Source organism: Diabrotica virgifera, chromosome 7 (assembly GCF_917563875.1).
Source record: "Diabrotica virgifera virgifera chromosome 7, PGI_DIABVI_V3a".
NCBI classification, from domain to species: Eukaryota; Metazoa; Arthropoda; class Insecta; order Coleoptera; family Chrysomelidae; genus Diabrotica; species Diabrotica virgifera.
In genome coordinates, this window is record NC_065449.1 from 58,583,409 (window position 1) to 58,599,138 (window position 15,730).

Consider the following 15,730-nt stretch of genomic DNA (forward strand, 5'->3'; position numbering starts at 1 on the left):
GTAATACCGGCAGTACGCAATTGGTAATTCACCAGTGGTGGATGCGGGTTTTCCCTGTTAAAAGCCGTACGTTTCTATGCGAATAGCAATGCAAGAGTGGGGAAAAAGCGACTAAGAACATTGCGCGGTCGCCATGCGCGACTACAGATTTTACTTCCAATTTTTTGGAGAGTGGTTCTACTGTCCCTCTTCATACTGTGCCTCAGTATTCATTAACATGATGTTTTTGCTTAAGTTATGCTAACGGGATATGGTGGAATAGACGGAGAATATTGCAAAGGTAAACAAGTTTATGGGATTTAGGAATTCTTGAGGGCGAATAGATAGTTGTTGACAGACAACCAACTAATCTGTGCCTGTTATTATGTTTGTGAAGTAAACTACTTACAGTGAATGTCATATATACAATTTTTTAAAATGTGATGGTTTCCATTTTGCAATTTTTACAGATACCTGGTGGTACTAAATCTGATCTTGAAGGCATTAAAATATCGATATCTGGGCCAAAAATAAACTTACGAACATTTTCATATAAGCCTAAATTGTTCCTTCTAAGTTATTCTATTATTATTGTTAATTAAAGTAGCTTAAATTTGCTTGAAACCCTTACAAACAAATTAATGTACAATTTTTTTTTAAATTATAAATTAAAACGGGTATATCTTTAAAACAAATGAAGATAAAGTAATTTAACAAACTTTGTTTGGAATTCTATTGATTAAGCTTTAAAATGAGCTATTGTAAGACTCATTTACATGCTTAGAAGCTTAGTTACGATGGATAAAGCTTCGAAAAATACTTATTTTGCAATTTGCATTGTGCACTAATTTTACAATATCCTGAGTTCCAATTGTTCGATTTAAGTTTAGTAAGCGTTTTTTTCTTCGTTTTTATTAAGGAACAAATTTTATTTGAAACAATATTTTTTATCTTTTGTATTTTATGAGCCAGAGCCTTATAAACAATTTAATTGTTTATAACAATTTTTTGACCACTCGGATCGAAATCCACCCTCGAAATTCGTAATCAGCAGCCAAAAATCCATAAGAAACCGTTCAGTTTGTCCATCAGAATTGAAAAGGACACAGTGACCCCTCTGGCGCCTATACTAGCATTAACAACAGCAAAAATGGTAAAGCAGTAGGTCCAGACCAAATTCCAGTAGAAAGCTTAAAATGGATAAATGATGAAATCTTAGACATTAGAGTAGACTTGTTTAACATAGTGTACAAAACAGAACACATACCGAAACAATGGTCATTCTCCATCTTTTGTGCTATCCCTGAAAATACAGACGCTAAAGATTGCAGTGAATTCAAAACAATATCATTAATAAGTCACAGTCTTAAAAATTCTTGAAAATAATACATAGTCGTATACAGGGTGTCCCAGACTAATTTACCCACGCTATATCTCTTAAACGAATAGAGATTTTCGAATGGGACAGAAGGTGATATATTCTACTTGTAATACACTTTAATATTGCGTACAAAAAAATCATCCCCTAAATATTCATCCCTTGCTTAGTTACAACCCCTAACTTTAATTTTTTTAATAGCACTCTGTATATTTTTTTATAGTTTTGGATGTGGTCTTTTATCGTCTATTCAACACATTTTTTGAAAATAAAATCGGTTCGTAAATAACCTAGAAACTATCAGTTTATTTTTGTTAAATTGTGTGTCCCAGACTAATTTATCCAGGATATATTTCTTAAACGAATAGAGATTTTCGAATGGCACAAAAACTGATCTATTCCTTTTGTAATACACTTTCATATGGCGTAGAAAAAATTCATCCCCTAAATATTCATCCCTAACTTACAGGGTGCTATTTAAAAAAAATAAAGTTAGGGGTTGTAACTAAATGATGAATATTTAGGGGATATTTTTTTTCTACGCCATATTAAAGTGTATTACAAATGTAATAGATCAGTTTTTGTCCCATTCGAAAATCTCTATTCGTTTATGAAATATAGCCTTAATAAATTAGTCTGGGACGCACATAATTAACAAAACTAAACTGATATTTTATTGGTTATTTACGAACCGATTTTATTTTAAAAAAAATTGTTGAATAGACGATAGAAAACCACATCCAAAACTACAAAAAAATATACAGGGTGCTATTAAAAAATTAAAGTTAGGGGTTGTAACTAAGCAAGGGATGAATATTTAGGGGATGATTTTTTTCTACGCCATATTAAAGTGTATTACAAGCAGAATAGAACACTTTTTGTCACATTCGAAAATCTCTATTCGTTTAAGAGATATAGTGTGGGCAAGTTAGTCTGGGACACCCTTTATATAAAAAAACCGGAAGAAGGAATAGATGATAGGTTTGGGTTCAGAAACGGACTATGAATCAGAATGGCGTTATTTGCTTTTAATGTATTAGCTCAAAGATGCATGAATATGAATATGGATGTACATGTTTGTTACGTTGATTTTTAAAAAGGACTTAACACAGTAAGACATGAAAAATTAGTCCAAATTCTAAAGACCAAAAACATAGACAAAAGGGACTTTAATTTGGCTTTTGAACAAATAATAACAAACCTTTACTGGAATCAATGAAAACAAATTGTAATAGATAACGAATCCAATCCAGAAATTGAAATCAGGAGTGCTATTAGGCAGGGACGTATTATGTCTCCATTAATATTTAAAGCCATTTTTGAAGAAACATTACTATCTCAAAGTGAAGAAATATCAACGAAAGTTCTATTAACAACATATGATATACAGATGACACCTTGATTATGGCAAGTTCTGCTGAAAAATACCAATTACTACTAAACAAAACAAACAGATTCTGTGAAAGATATGGACCAAAAATAAATATACCCCAGGCTGTGGGTGAAAAAACGTGATATAATTCAGGAATTTTTGAAACCTATCAGGTGTTGTAAAGGACGATGCCAGGAATAACTTCTACTAAAATGTAACGAAAAATATTGTGCGCTTTTTTTTTTAATTGCGATTTTCATTTGTTAAATTTGCAATTTTTATTAATTTTTAATTTTGTAGCTTAGGATATTGATTTTAGAGAAAAACTTTTTAATAGAAAGTTGTAGTAAATTAAAAAACCTACAAATTGAGGTACGGTAAGTTTAATTTGGTTAATGGTTTATTGCAAAACAGCCTACGAAAGGTCCAAAATGGCCGTTTTTTACAATTGCATTATTTATTGTACAAATAATTTTTTTGAAGTTATACTTCTTTACCGGCGATAGAGGGTGATTTTTTATATGTTAAAGCCTATCAGCCCGGCGCATGCGCATTATAGCTTTGTTCTGATTGGATGTTCAAATGCCATGTCAAAAATTATCCGATATGGCAGCTGTGGTTTGGAGGTAAAGGTGAAGGTAAACAAATGTATAATATATTAGTTTTATTGTTGTGAGGACAGAAACAAAAAAGTTTATAATATTGTAGTGACTTTTAAATAGTTTTTAAAAGCAACAGGTACGTAATAATTGTTAATGTATCATGAGTATAAACCTACCTATTTGATCTGTCAAAATACATAGTATGTAATACTTTTATTTATATAGGTAATTTGATTACCATCAAAATTTCTATCAATATTCACCTAATATATTGTTTTTTTACTCTATGTTTTGTTGTATTTTTTCAATTCTAAATCATTTCAATTCAAAATTAAAATAATTTGATCAATTTTCAAAATATCAAAATATCACAAGTTTAATCCGTTTAGTTAGTCGATCTTCGTAAATAATGACACATAGTGTCCGTGGCTAAGCGGAGAAGGAGAATGAATTCCAATACCAACCGCTCTTATCAGCGCTGGTTCGAGTCCCAATAGAAACTTTCTTTTTTGTTTTTTTTTAATACATTTTATGATTGTAAGTATATTTATTATATAATTGTATTTTCAGAAAATACGTATTTAGTTAAAAAAATTTTCGACAATTAATGTTCAGACATCATTTGTGGCTTGTTTAATGTGTTTGTGTGTGTTTTATTCTTTTATTATTTTAATTTTTGGCACTGTTCTAATAAAAATGTTTGAGAAGTAGTAAGTATAAATTAGTTTAATATTTAAACAAAATATAAATAAAAAGTATATTAATTTCGTTTAAATCATATAATAGAAGTATAACTTCTTACGTGCGTACAAAGTACACACACATTCTTTTTTTTATTTTTTAAAGCTTTAAATGAAGATCTGTCGATTCCAAACATAAAAAAAATTTAAAGCCAGATTAACGAATTTGTTGCTTAGATATTATAAATTGTTTATCCCAGGAGGTCAAATGTCGAAGGCTATAACTTTTTGAAAAAAAAATCGTAGAAAGTTAGTGAAACATCCAATCTCCTTTGAAAGAGTTATATTTTCATATTCTGATGTAAATAAATGCGTAAAACAATTGCAAACCTCTAATTTTTGGATTTGAAAATAAGGGGCAAATTTCGTTATAAACATTTAGAGCTGAAGCGGCCCTGTACATGCTATGCATTTTTAACTTACATATTATTGTTGCTGAAGATGAATCGAAGATTTATAAAAAAATTAAAATTTTCTACAACCAACTGAAGCCGAGATAATTGTTTTTTTTTTAAATCATAGTGCCTTTACTTATAATAATTAAGAATTTATTTTACAGTCATTGACTAAAGAAAGACTTATGTTATCTTAAAATAAAAATTATTATAAAATAGAATTACATTTAATTATTAAAAATTATTTTTTAAATCGGTGCTTTTGCAAGCGGCCGAATTTTGCAAATCGCCCGGCTCGCTTCAAATCCGCGCGCTCGGAAAATTTTTACGTAACTTGTATTAAATTTTGACAGAAAACAATTTAATAATATTACCATTATGATATACAGTCTATTTACCACTGTATTTGTTTTTCTTGATAAACTTTTATATGTGAAATCCAAAAAGAATAGTCACTACAAGAAGAAAAAGTTTTATATTGTATATTATAGTAAGAAGTAACATTATTATTATTATATTTATATAACAATGAAAAAATTAAAATATAGTTATATATTTCATATATATGTATCATTTTTGTAATATTATTTCTTCAGAAATGAAATTTCACATATAAAAGTTTATCAAGAAAAACAAATACAGTGGTAAATAGACTGTATATTATAATGGTAATATTATTAAATTGTTTTCTCTCCAAATTTTATACAAGCTACGTAAAAATTTTCCGACCTCGCGGATTTGAAGCGAGCCGGGCGATTTGCAAAATTCGGCCGCTCGCAAATGCACCGATTTTAGAAATAATTTTTAATAATTAAATTTAATTATATTTTTTATATTTTATAATAATTTTTATTTTAAGATAATATAAGTCTTTCTTTAGTCAATGACTGTAAAATAATTTCTTAATTGTTATAAATAAAGGCACTACGACTTAAGAAAAAAAAAACAATTATCTCGGCTTTAGTTGGTTGTAGAAAATTTTTATTTTTTTATAAATCTTCAATTTGTCTTCAGCAACAATAATCTGTAAGTTAGAAACTCATAGGATGTACAGGGCCGCTTCAGCTCTAAATGTTTATAACGAAATATACCCCCTTATTTCCAAACCCAAAAATTATCTCAGCTTCAGTTGGTCGTAGAAATTTTTAATTTTTTTATAAATCTTTGTTTCATCTTTAGCAACAATGATCTGTAAGTTAAAAACTCATAGGATGTACAGGGCCGCTTCAGCTCTAAATGTTTATAACGAAATTTGCCCCCTTATTTTCAAACCCAAAAATTAGAGGTTTAAAAATGTTTTACGCATTTATTTACATCAGAATATGAAAATATAACTCTTTAGAAGGAGATTAGATGTTTCACCAACTCTCTACGATTTTTTTTAAAAAGTTATAGCCTTCGACATTTGACCTCTTGGGATAATATCTAAGCAACAAATTCGTTAATCTGGCTTTACAATTTTTTTTATGTTTGGAATTGAAAGATCTTTATTTTAAAGCTTTAAAAAATAAAAAAAAAATATTTGTACAATAAATAATGCAATTGTAAAAAACGGTCATTTTGGACCTTTCGCAGGCTGTTTTGCAATAACCAATTAACTAAATTAAACCTACCGTACCTCAAATTGTAGGTTTTTTAATTTACTACAACTTTCTATCAAAATGTTTTTCTCTAAAATCAATATCCTAAGCTGCAAAATTAAAAATCGATAAAAATTGCAAATTTAACAAATGAAAATCGCAATTAAAAAAAAGCGCACAATATTTTTGGTTACATTTTAGTAGAAGTTATTCCTGGCATCGTCCTTTACAACACCTGATAGGTTTCAAAAATTCCTGAATTATATCCAGAAATCGACCTATTTTTCACCCACAGCCTGGGGTAATATAAAAAGACCAAATACATGATAATAACTAAGAAAACAAATACAAAAATAAACAAATTTGGGAAATATACCGATAGAAAGGGTTGACAAATACGAGTATCTAGATACCTGGATTTCAAACAATAATGATCAAACATATGCCTTTGTAAAAATGCAAGCAATTCTCTGCAACACAGACCTTAGATTATAACTAAGCTTGAGATGCAACACGTAGAACATGTCAAATGACATGAATTACATTGGTGCTAAATAGCAGTCTGATTTTTGCAAGAGAATTTAATGAAAGGGTAACAAATCAATTGGAAGTTCTGTCCGACAAAATACATGGAACGTTATTGTAGTCTGACGTCCGAAACTTTTAATTTATTCCACAATTAAAACTTCCCCTGTTCCAGTGTTCCCATTTATCAAATTTTGTCCGACTAGACACCGTTAAGCTATTAACAAATTTTAAGATTGCTATTAATAAACTTTTTTTGGTACGCGGGATCCAGGCCTTTTTCTGTTGATGGATATTACACTGTTATCTAGTTCCTCATATTTTTTTTTGTGCTGTTGAGAGGTTCATGCATTTAGTGTGCGTGGAGTACCTTGAAAAAGGTATTTATGATTATTAAATTTTGCTCTCGTAAAACTGAACTAATCCATCACTGTTTCGTTTGTGGGGCGTATACATGCATAGGATTTATGGTGTTGTATTTAAGTTTTCTTTGTATTAACGCTAACAGGTCTAAGAAAGAATTGAGGGTAAAAATATAATCTTTCCATTTCATGAATGTAATAACATCAACTCCTTAGCGGTGAATGGTATTTCCAGTTCACAGTGCCGGCAAAGTAGGCAATTGCCTAGGGGCCTCGGCCCCAAAGGGGGCCTCGTAGGGGGCCCAAAACTAAAAAATAATATGTAATTAGAATTAAATAAAATATATAAATCATATATTATGTTGAAAAATTCAAATATCGCGCAATACCATAAACTCGGTTTCACACGGAAATCCACAGCTAGTGAAGCTGCAACCAATGAAAAGGCACGTGATAAAATAGAAAAAGCTGAAGAAGCATAGCTTCCGTAACTGGAAAAGATGAAAAACATACAATGACAGTTATACTCCAGTTCGAGAAAAGAACCAGAAACCGAATCTAAGTAAGAAATTGAAGTTGAAGGTAAATTGGGCCCAGAATTCGGAAACAACAGGATTATGGAATACCATAACTGAAGAAATATGAAAATTTTGGATTGGGAAAGATTCTTCAGAATGTAAAAATCTTGATGGAAGTTTTTCAGCATCAAAAAGAAATTTTGAAGGCATTACAAGATTTTTTACACAATCTATGGTTTCCGAAAATATATCAGTGTAACAAAAATTAAAAGAGATTGGATATATAATGTACTCTCTCCCTCAAATGGAAATTTGTACTGCTTTTCATGTATTCTTTTTGGCGAACATGGCGAACATGGCGAACACTCATCGACAGGCAGCGTCTTCGTGGTCGAATTAACAGCTCTTTGTAAATTTAATTTAATCAAGAACGAAATTACTGCATTCAAGTTCTGAAAAAGTAGTGTCTGCAGTTAAGTTTCTATCTTCTCGCGGATTAGCGTTTAGAAGTGATACAGAGATCTTTCGTTCACAAAATAATGGAAACTACTTAGATATTTTAGAGCTACTTGCAGAGTACGATCCTCTATAAACTATCACTTAGCTAAGTATGGAAAAAGGTACTTTAAAGCCTTCTTACTTTTCTTCAAAGATCTGGGAAGGAATAATAGAAGTAATGGAAAAACACGTTTGGAATACAATTGTTAAAGAAATTAAGCAAGCCAAATACTACTCCTTACGTGTCGATTCAATACCAGATTTGTCTCATATTGACCACTTGCCTATTTATTAAGATATGTAAATCCAGCTGATGGTAAAGTGTATGAGGGTTTTCTCACATTCATACATATAAGTAGCCATACTGGAGAAAATCTTTCTTTTGCTGTTTTAATCATTTTAAACGACTGGCATTAATGTAAACGACATGAGGGGCAATCATTCAGCAAACATGTCAGACAAATATAATGGTATCCAAGCTCCTTTATCTAAGATTAACAAACTTGCAATTCACATTCCTTTTGCCGCACACTCACTTAATTTAGTTTTAGTAAGTGCTGCTGAAAGTTGCGTTGGTACTCTGGGCTAATTATCAAAATTCAGGGAAAAGTTATTTACCAGCAATTTTATTGCTGGAATCGAATTATAAGATCCTATATATTAACAATATAGGTATGCAAAGTCCGCAGATAGTGTGCTATTTTTTTAATAAACAAAATGGCGCCGAAAAATCGTATTTTTTTTTCAATTATTGCTCTATAACTCCGAAGATTTTAACTTTAAAACTAAAACACCTTAATAAAAATTCACCGCAATTAAATTCTGCATAGAGATATGTTTTTCACGATTTGCTCCGACGAAAATTTTCCTCGGAAAAGGCTGGTTTTCCTAACAAAAACTCTAATTTTCAAATAAAGTTTTAGGTAAGTAATTATTAATCAATAATTAAATAACTTAGTGACATCAAAGCTTTCTTGATATAGATTGTAATTCCAGAAGCCGGTGAAAATTAAACGAATATTTTAGCAACAATTCAATTGTTAATTAAAAAATTACGATCGCAATAATAACCAAAATAATCATGATACATTGATCAAACTTATAAAGATTATAAAGATGAGATGCTTATTTAATATTTTATCGACAAAATATAAATTTTTCTTTTTTTTGCATAATCTTTAAATTTTGAAAAAAAAATAGTTATAATACGCTGGGCTAATTAGTAAAGTACAAAGAAAGGTTATTTACCAGCAATTTTATTGCTGGAATCGAATTGTAAGATCCTTTACATTATTAATATAGGTATGCAAAGTCCGCATATAGTGTGCTACTTTTTTTATAAACAAAACGGCGCCGACAAATCGTATTTTTTTCAATTATTGCTCTATAACTCCGAAGATTTTAACTTTACACCAAAAACACTCAAATAAAAATTCACCCCAATTTAATTTTGCATAGAGGCATGTTTTTACCGATTTGCTCCGACGAAAATTTTCCTCGGAAAATGTGAGTTTTCCCAACAATATCTCGAATTTTCAAATAAATTTTTTGGGCCAGTAATTATTTATCAATAATTATATAGCTTGGTGAAATAAAAGCTTTCTTGTTATAGATTATAAATTCAGAAGCCGGTAAAAATGAAACGAACATATTAGCAACAATTCAATTGTTAATTAACAATTTACAGTCGCAATAACAACCAAAATAATCATGAGACATTGATCAAACTTAGAAAGGTTATAAAGGTGTGATACCTATTTAATATTTTGTCGACAAAATATAAATTTTTCATTTTTTTGCATAATCTTTAAATGTTTAAAAAAAATGTTATAAAAAAATTAACATTTCTCAGAAATTGTTTACTATATTCTAATTTAAAAAAATACTTAAAATGCGTATTTCATAGGTCTTGAAAATGAATGCTTTAAAAAAATTTTCCAACCTTTTGCAAAAAAGTTATGAAGCAGCAAAATAAATATACGAAATCTCCGTTGTTTATAATTTGTTTTAATTGTTTCAAAGCTTAGAAGTGAGTTTATGGTACAACCTAATTACTCACAAAGAATGTCAAAAATTAGTGCAACGGTTATATTTTAATCGAAGATTAAAAATACTTTTTTTTGTAATTTTTAGCGCAAACGTAGGCCTGATACAGAGTCGGAGCTAAAATGTTCACTCGAAGCGACTGACACGCAGCATGCATTATTTATTAAATGTGTACATCACGCGACTGGTCGTCGCTCAGAGTGAAAATTTTAGCTACAGTACTGTGTTGCTCTACTTTCGCGCGTGTAAATTACAAAAAAATATATTTATAATCTTTAATTAAAATATAACCATTAAACGGAGAATCAATATTTTTTTGTAAATAATTAGCTTGTACTTTAAACTCACTTCTACGCTTTGAAAGAATTAAAAAAATATATAAACACAGTAGTAATCGTATGTTAATTTTGCTGTTTCATAACTTTTTTACAAATGGTTGCAAAAAAGTTTTAAAGCATTCATTTTAAAGATATTTAAAATGCATATTTTAGCTATTTTTTAAAATTATAATATAATAAAAACTTTCTGAGAAACGTTAATTTGTTTATAACTATTTTTTTTAAACATTTAAAGATTATGCAAAAAAATAAAAAATTCATATTTTGTCGACAAAATATTAAATAGGCATCTCATCTTTATAAGATTTCAAAGCTTGATCAGTGTATCATAATTATTTTGGTTATTATTGCGACCGTAAATTATTAATTAACAATTGAATTGTTGCTAAAATATTCGTTTAATTTTCATCAGCTCTTCTGGAACTATAATCTAAACCAAAAAGGCTTTTAAGTCACCAAATTATTTAATTATTGGTAGATAATTACTTATCTAAAACTTTATTTGAAAATTAAAGATTTTGTTGGGAAAACCCGCATTTTCCGAGGAAAATTTTCGTCGGAACAGATCGGGAAAAACGCGTCTCTATGCAGAATTTAATCACGGTGAATTTTTATTTGAGTGTTTTTGTTGTAAAGTTAAAATCTTCGGAGTTATAGAGCAATAATTGAAAAAAACACGATTTTCGTGCGCCATTTTGTTTATAAAAAAAGTAGCACACTATCTGAGGACTTTGCATACCTATATTATTAATATATAGGATCTTATGATTCGATTCCAGCAATAAAATTGCTGGTAAATAACTTTTCCCAAAAATGGCCTATTCGCCGGTAATCAGCCCAGACTATGGAGCAATATCGTATTTGTGGTTTGTTCAGTCCGTGTACAATTTTTTTAGCCTCTACCAACCGTCGGAAAGTTATGATCAAATGTTTAAATGAAACTCCACTAAGCGATCCCATTCGCCACGATCTAGTCATTAAAATAATAAGCAGCATTAGATGGAATGCAAGGGCTAATACAACAAGAGCTTTGTCTAAAGGTTACAACGTCTTTAAATCTGCTGTGCATTCCCTTGCTGAAAACACTAATCAAAAGGATGAAACAGTTCAAGAGGCTAAGTGTTTGTTGAAAGAAATGTCAAAAAAAGAAACATTCGTAATGAATGAGTTTTGGGCAACAATTTTAGAATGCATCAATGCTGTCAGTAAATCATTACAGAGAAAAGGGATTAAACTTAAAACTGCAGATGGAGGATGGAGATGGAGGGGTTAACCGAGGTGGTTTTGGAGAGAGAAAGCGGAAGCCTTAAGAGGCCTTATAGCTTGGGTTGCCTATGGGTCTCAAGATTCTTAATCCGGGACTGCCAGTTCATGCATAGTAAAACATTCCATGAAACATAACCTGTCTTCTAATTCAAACTAAGCATTTCTCAGATCCTCACCAATGCGTATGCGTAACACTGGCATATATGACGTATGTTTATCTCCTTATCATTTGTACAGCCTTGTTCAATCTTCCTTGCGAGAATGACAACTGCTTATGCTTAGTAATAATTTTTTAGGGTGAAGACACAAAAGCCTTGTTTTTTGGTTGCACTAACCTCTGGATCACTGATTATCTACGCTTCAGTGTCATTATCTTGATTACGTGTCAGAAACGTGGACGTTGACAAAAAGTGATACGTCAGAAAAGTTGAGGCTGTTTTGAACGTAAAATCCTAAGCCATTTTTGTACAGGCGTGCAGGAATACGGGTTATGGCGTACACGTTATAATTTTGAGCTTTGCCACCTTTATCGTAAACGGGTGATTCCATTTCAAATCACTCAATTTTGGAGCAAAAAAATTTTTGGATCTCCGATTTGTCTGAAAATTGGTATATAACTTCTGAGGGACGTAAAAATAAGATATTTATGGTCAAAAAATCTTCTTCTTCTTTTTTCTCAAAATGTTATTTTATGCGATTTTACAGTGATTTGGTATTTATTTAAACAAATTTACATTTTCTATCGTAAAGTATTAATGGAAAACATAATAGGTTTGTTCTAGCATCAGTTTCAAACGGTTTGAAACCATCATCGAATAGCGGACCAGCGCGAGTAGAGGGGATAGCACTGGTGGGTGACTGTATTATGTTCTCTCACTGACCAACTGTTTGCTGACGGTTTCTGACTAGTTTGACTGTTTGCTAGAACATACCTATAATTTCAATAGAAAGGACCCAAAAATGTCATTATATGGCATTATAACAAGTTACTTTGATTCAAAACAAGTTTTTGATCAAATTTTATAGTGTAGAAAAGGTTAAAATACCGTTTTTTATATTTTTCTCCATTCCCAAAATACATCATAATCGATTTGGCTCAAAATTTGCCCAGAGATAGCCAAAACATAGGAATTTAAGTGGTGACAAGGATTTGAATTATATTACAATACGAAAAAAGTTACATGCAATATCATAGTCAAAAATATAGACAGTACAATTAACTTGAAAATATCGACCTCACGACAAAAACTGTTAAATAAGAAATTGTAATAATTGTAAATACGATTTCTTTGGAATAATTTCAGTTCCTAAAATTTTTGTCGAAAAGTTAAAAATGGCGGATATATTGAGCAAAACAGGTTCTCCTTTAAAATCAAGATGGCGGCTAACATAACGGAGAAATTCATTCGTAATTTTAAATTTAGACTACTATTGATTCCCCTAAAGATTAGAAAAATAAAACTTTGGGCAGCTCGGCATGCAAAGTCAAATGCTATCCCGATTGTACTAATATACTTTTGAGTCTGATATTACTGCATGTAACTTTTTTGATATTATAACATAATTTAAATCCTTCTAACCACTTAAAGTCCTATATCTTGGCTATCAGTGGGCAAATTTTCAGCCAAATCGATGATTACGTATTTTAGCAATGGAGGAAAATGTAAAAAACAGTATTTTAAAGTTTTCTACACTATAAAATTTGATCAGAAACTTGTTTTGAATGAAAATAACTTATTATAATGCCATATAATGACATTTTTGAGTCCCTTCTATTAAAATGGTATGTTTTTCATTGATACGTTACGACACAAAATGCAAATTTGTTTAAATAAACAGCAAATCACTGTAAAATCGCAGAAAATAACATTTTTAGAAAAATTTTTTGACCTTAAATATCTTATTTTTACGCCCCGCAGAAGCTATATACCAATTTTCAGACAAATCGGATATCCAAAATTTCCAAAATGGCTTCATTAATAATTGTGGTATAACAATGGGAAATCGAAGCGCAAGATCGTAGAACATGGAACGCTATAGTGGACGCGGCGAAGACTCACTCCAAGTTGTAACGCCAGACAAAAAGAAGAAGACGTCGAATTTATGTCGTAACAGAGCCTCAAATATGTTATTTATTTTTAAAATCGAAAAGGTCTTTAAAGTTTTAAAAAAAGTGTGTGTTTTTTTAAATAAATATATGAGAATATGTATATTTTATATTTATTTTAGTCTGTAAGTTATTAAGTACATTATTTATTACTCTAACCAAAAAATATTTTGTTAATACTCTGGATAAAAACCCTAAACTTAGAAACTAGGATAGTAATAGAAAACAGATCATGCTTACATCCTGGCTTACCGATGGGTGGTCCCCCTTGACATTCTGAAGCGCCCCTTTCGACGATGCGGTGGGGGTACGTGCTTCTGGGGGAAGTGCTCCCTGGCTGCTGCCTGCCGGTGATTTGGCTTGGGGACTGCCTGTAGTCCTGCAAAGAGAAAGACAAACTTAGTACGGTGGAAGTGTGTTTGTATTAGTTAATTGCAATTGCAAACACAACTGCAAACGTTGCAAAAATTACACAAGCCAGTATAGACCAATAACTAGAGAAAACAAAAAAGTAAAGCTGTAAAATGGTTCACTACTTATTACATAAATGTAAAATATATACAGGGTGCGCCAAACCTCTGGTTTCCTTTGATTACAGCCAAACTATGGGATATACAAAAAAATGTTTTTAACAAAACTAATGTATATTAAAACCGTCTATAATTTAAAATTACTTTCGATTATACAGGGTGAGTCAGAACGACGGTATGAACCAAATATATATTTTTTTAAAAGGAACACCCTATATAATAAATCATTTTTGAATATAGTTTTTAAAAATATGAAAAATTTGTATAAGGTCATATATGCCTAAAGTTAATAATTTTCGAAATATTTACATTTTTATTGAGAAAAATGGTAATATTTATAGGGCTGTGAATTATGTTTCCAAGGAATAAAAATTTAAGTGCTAGGTCAAAGTTTTTATATTATAGTGTCATTTTTAAATAATTTAATATCTTTTACTTATAGCCATAAAATATACAGTGTGATCACTATTTGCAAATTCAAAACTTTCTCATTTTTTTAATGGAACACCCTGTATATTAGTATTGCATTTTGTAGTAAATATTACAGCCTTTCTTTTGGTATAAGGTTGTATGTACATAGCATGTTTGGTTTTGTAAATATTTAAAAAAGAACTATAGATTTTACGTTTCGCGGATATTTTATAATATCCGCGATAATTTTAATTAAATTTTTGTGCAAAAAAAATTATTATCTGATTTTAGAAACATACACTAAAATACGAAAGATAAAAATAAAAACGTAATTAAAGATTAAAATAAAACGTATGCAAGTGCAACTTAATTGAATTTAATAACTTTAAAATTATGTCACTAACAATAATTTACCATACTAATAAGTAATTAATATGGATAAATTAATAATTAAATTAAACAACCAATTTTAAAATCTACCTTAGAAATTTTTCTACCCCAGTAACTTTATTGTACCCAATTTTGTTAGTTAAATTTTATACAGTGAGCACGTAAAGGTTGGAATAAATTCATTTTCTCAAGAACGGACGATTTTGGAAAAAAATCCCGAAACAGGTCAATTTTTATTTTTAAATTACGACTTTTTGGCATATATATATCATACTCGTGACGTCACCCATCTGGGCGTGATGACGTAATCGATGATTTTTTTAAATGAGAATAGGGGTCGTCTGATAGCTCATTTGAAAGGTAATTCAATTCTTTATTCAGTAATATAAACATTAACATAATTATTTATACAAGGTGCCCAAAAAATTTTTTTTTAATTAAATTTATTGAAACAAAAAGAAGAATGTGTATAATTTATTTAATTCAAAATACATTTTACTGCTATCAGAAAACAGGAAAAAAATGTTTATTTGGCAAATAAATATTGTTTTTTGCTTAAATTCAATATTAAAGCAGCCACCCACCAGCCTCGTGACAATTTGAACAATTAATTTAAGCTAAAAGCAATGATTATTTTGCAAATATACATTTTTTTCTGTTTTCTGAGAGCCGTAAAATGTATTTTGAATTAAA

The 15,730-nt window shown here is 30.0% G+C and overlaps 1 protein-coding gene across 1 annotated transcript in view; it reads right to left on the minus strand.

The window, feature by feature from the left end:
• Positions 1-15,064, minus strand: part of LOC114342221 (synaptotagmin-7) — a 209,539-nt gene extending 194,475 nt beyond the window's left edge. The window contains exons 1-3 of the mRNA XM_050656848.1: positions 15,052-15,064; positions 14,179-14,200; positions 13,947-14,085 (exon numbers count right to left, since the gene is read on the minus strand). Coding sequence (XP_050512805.1) covers positions 13,947-14,085; positions 14,179-14,200; positions 15,052-15,064 — 174 coding nt within the window. The remainder of the gene's footprint in view (positions 1-13,946; positions 14,086-14,178; positions 14,201-15,051) is intronic.
• Between the last annotated feature and the right edge of the window lie 666 nt (positions 15,065-15,730).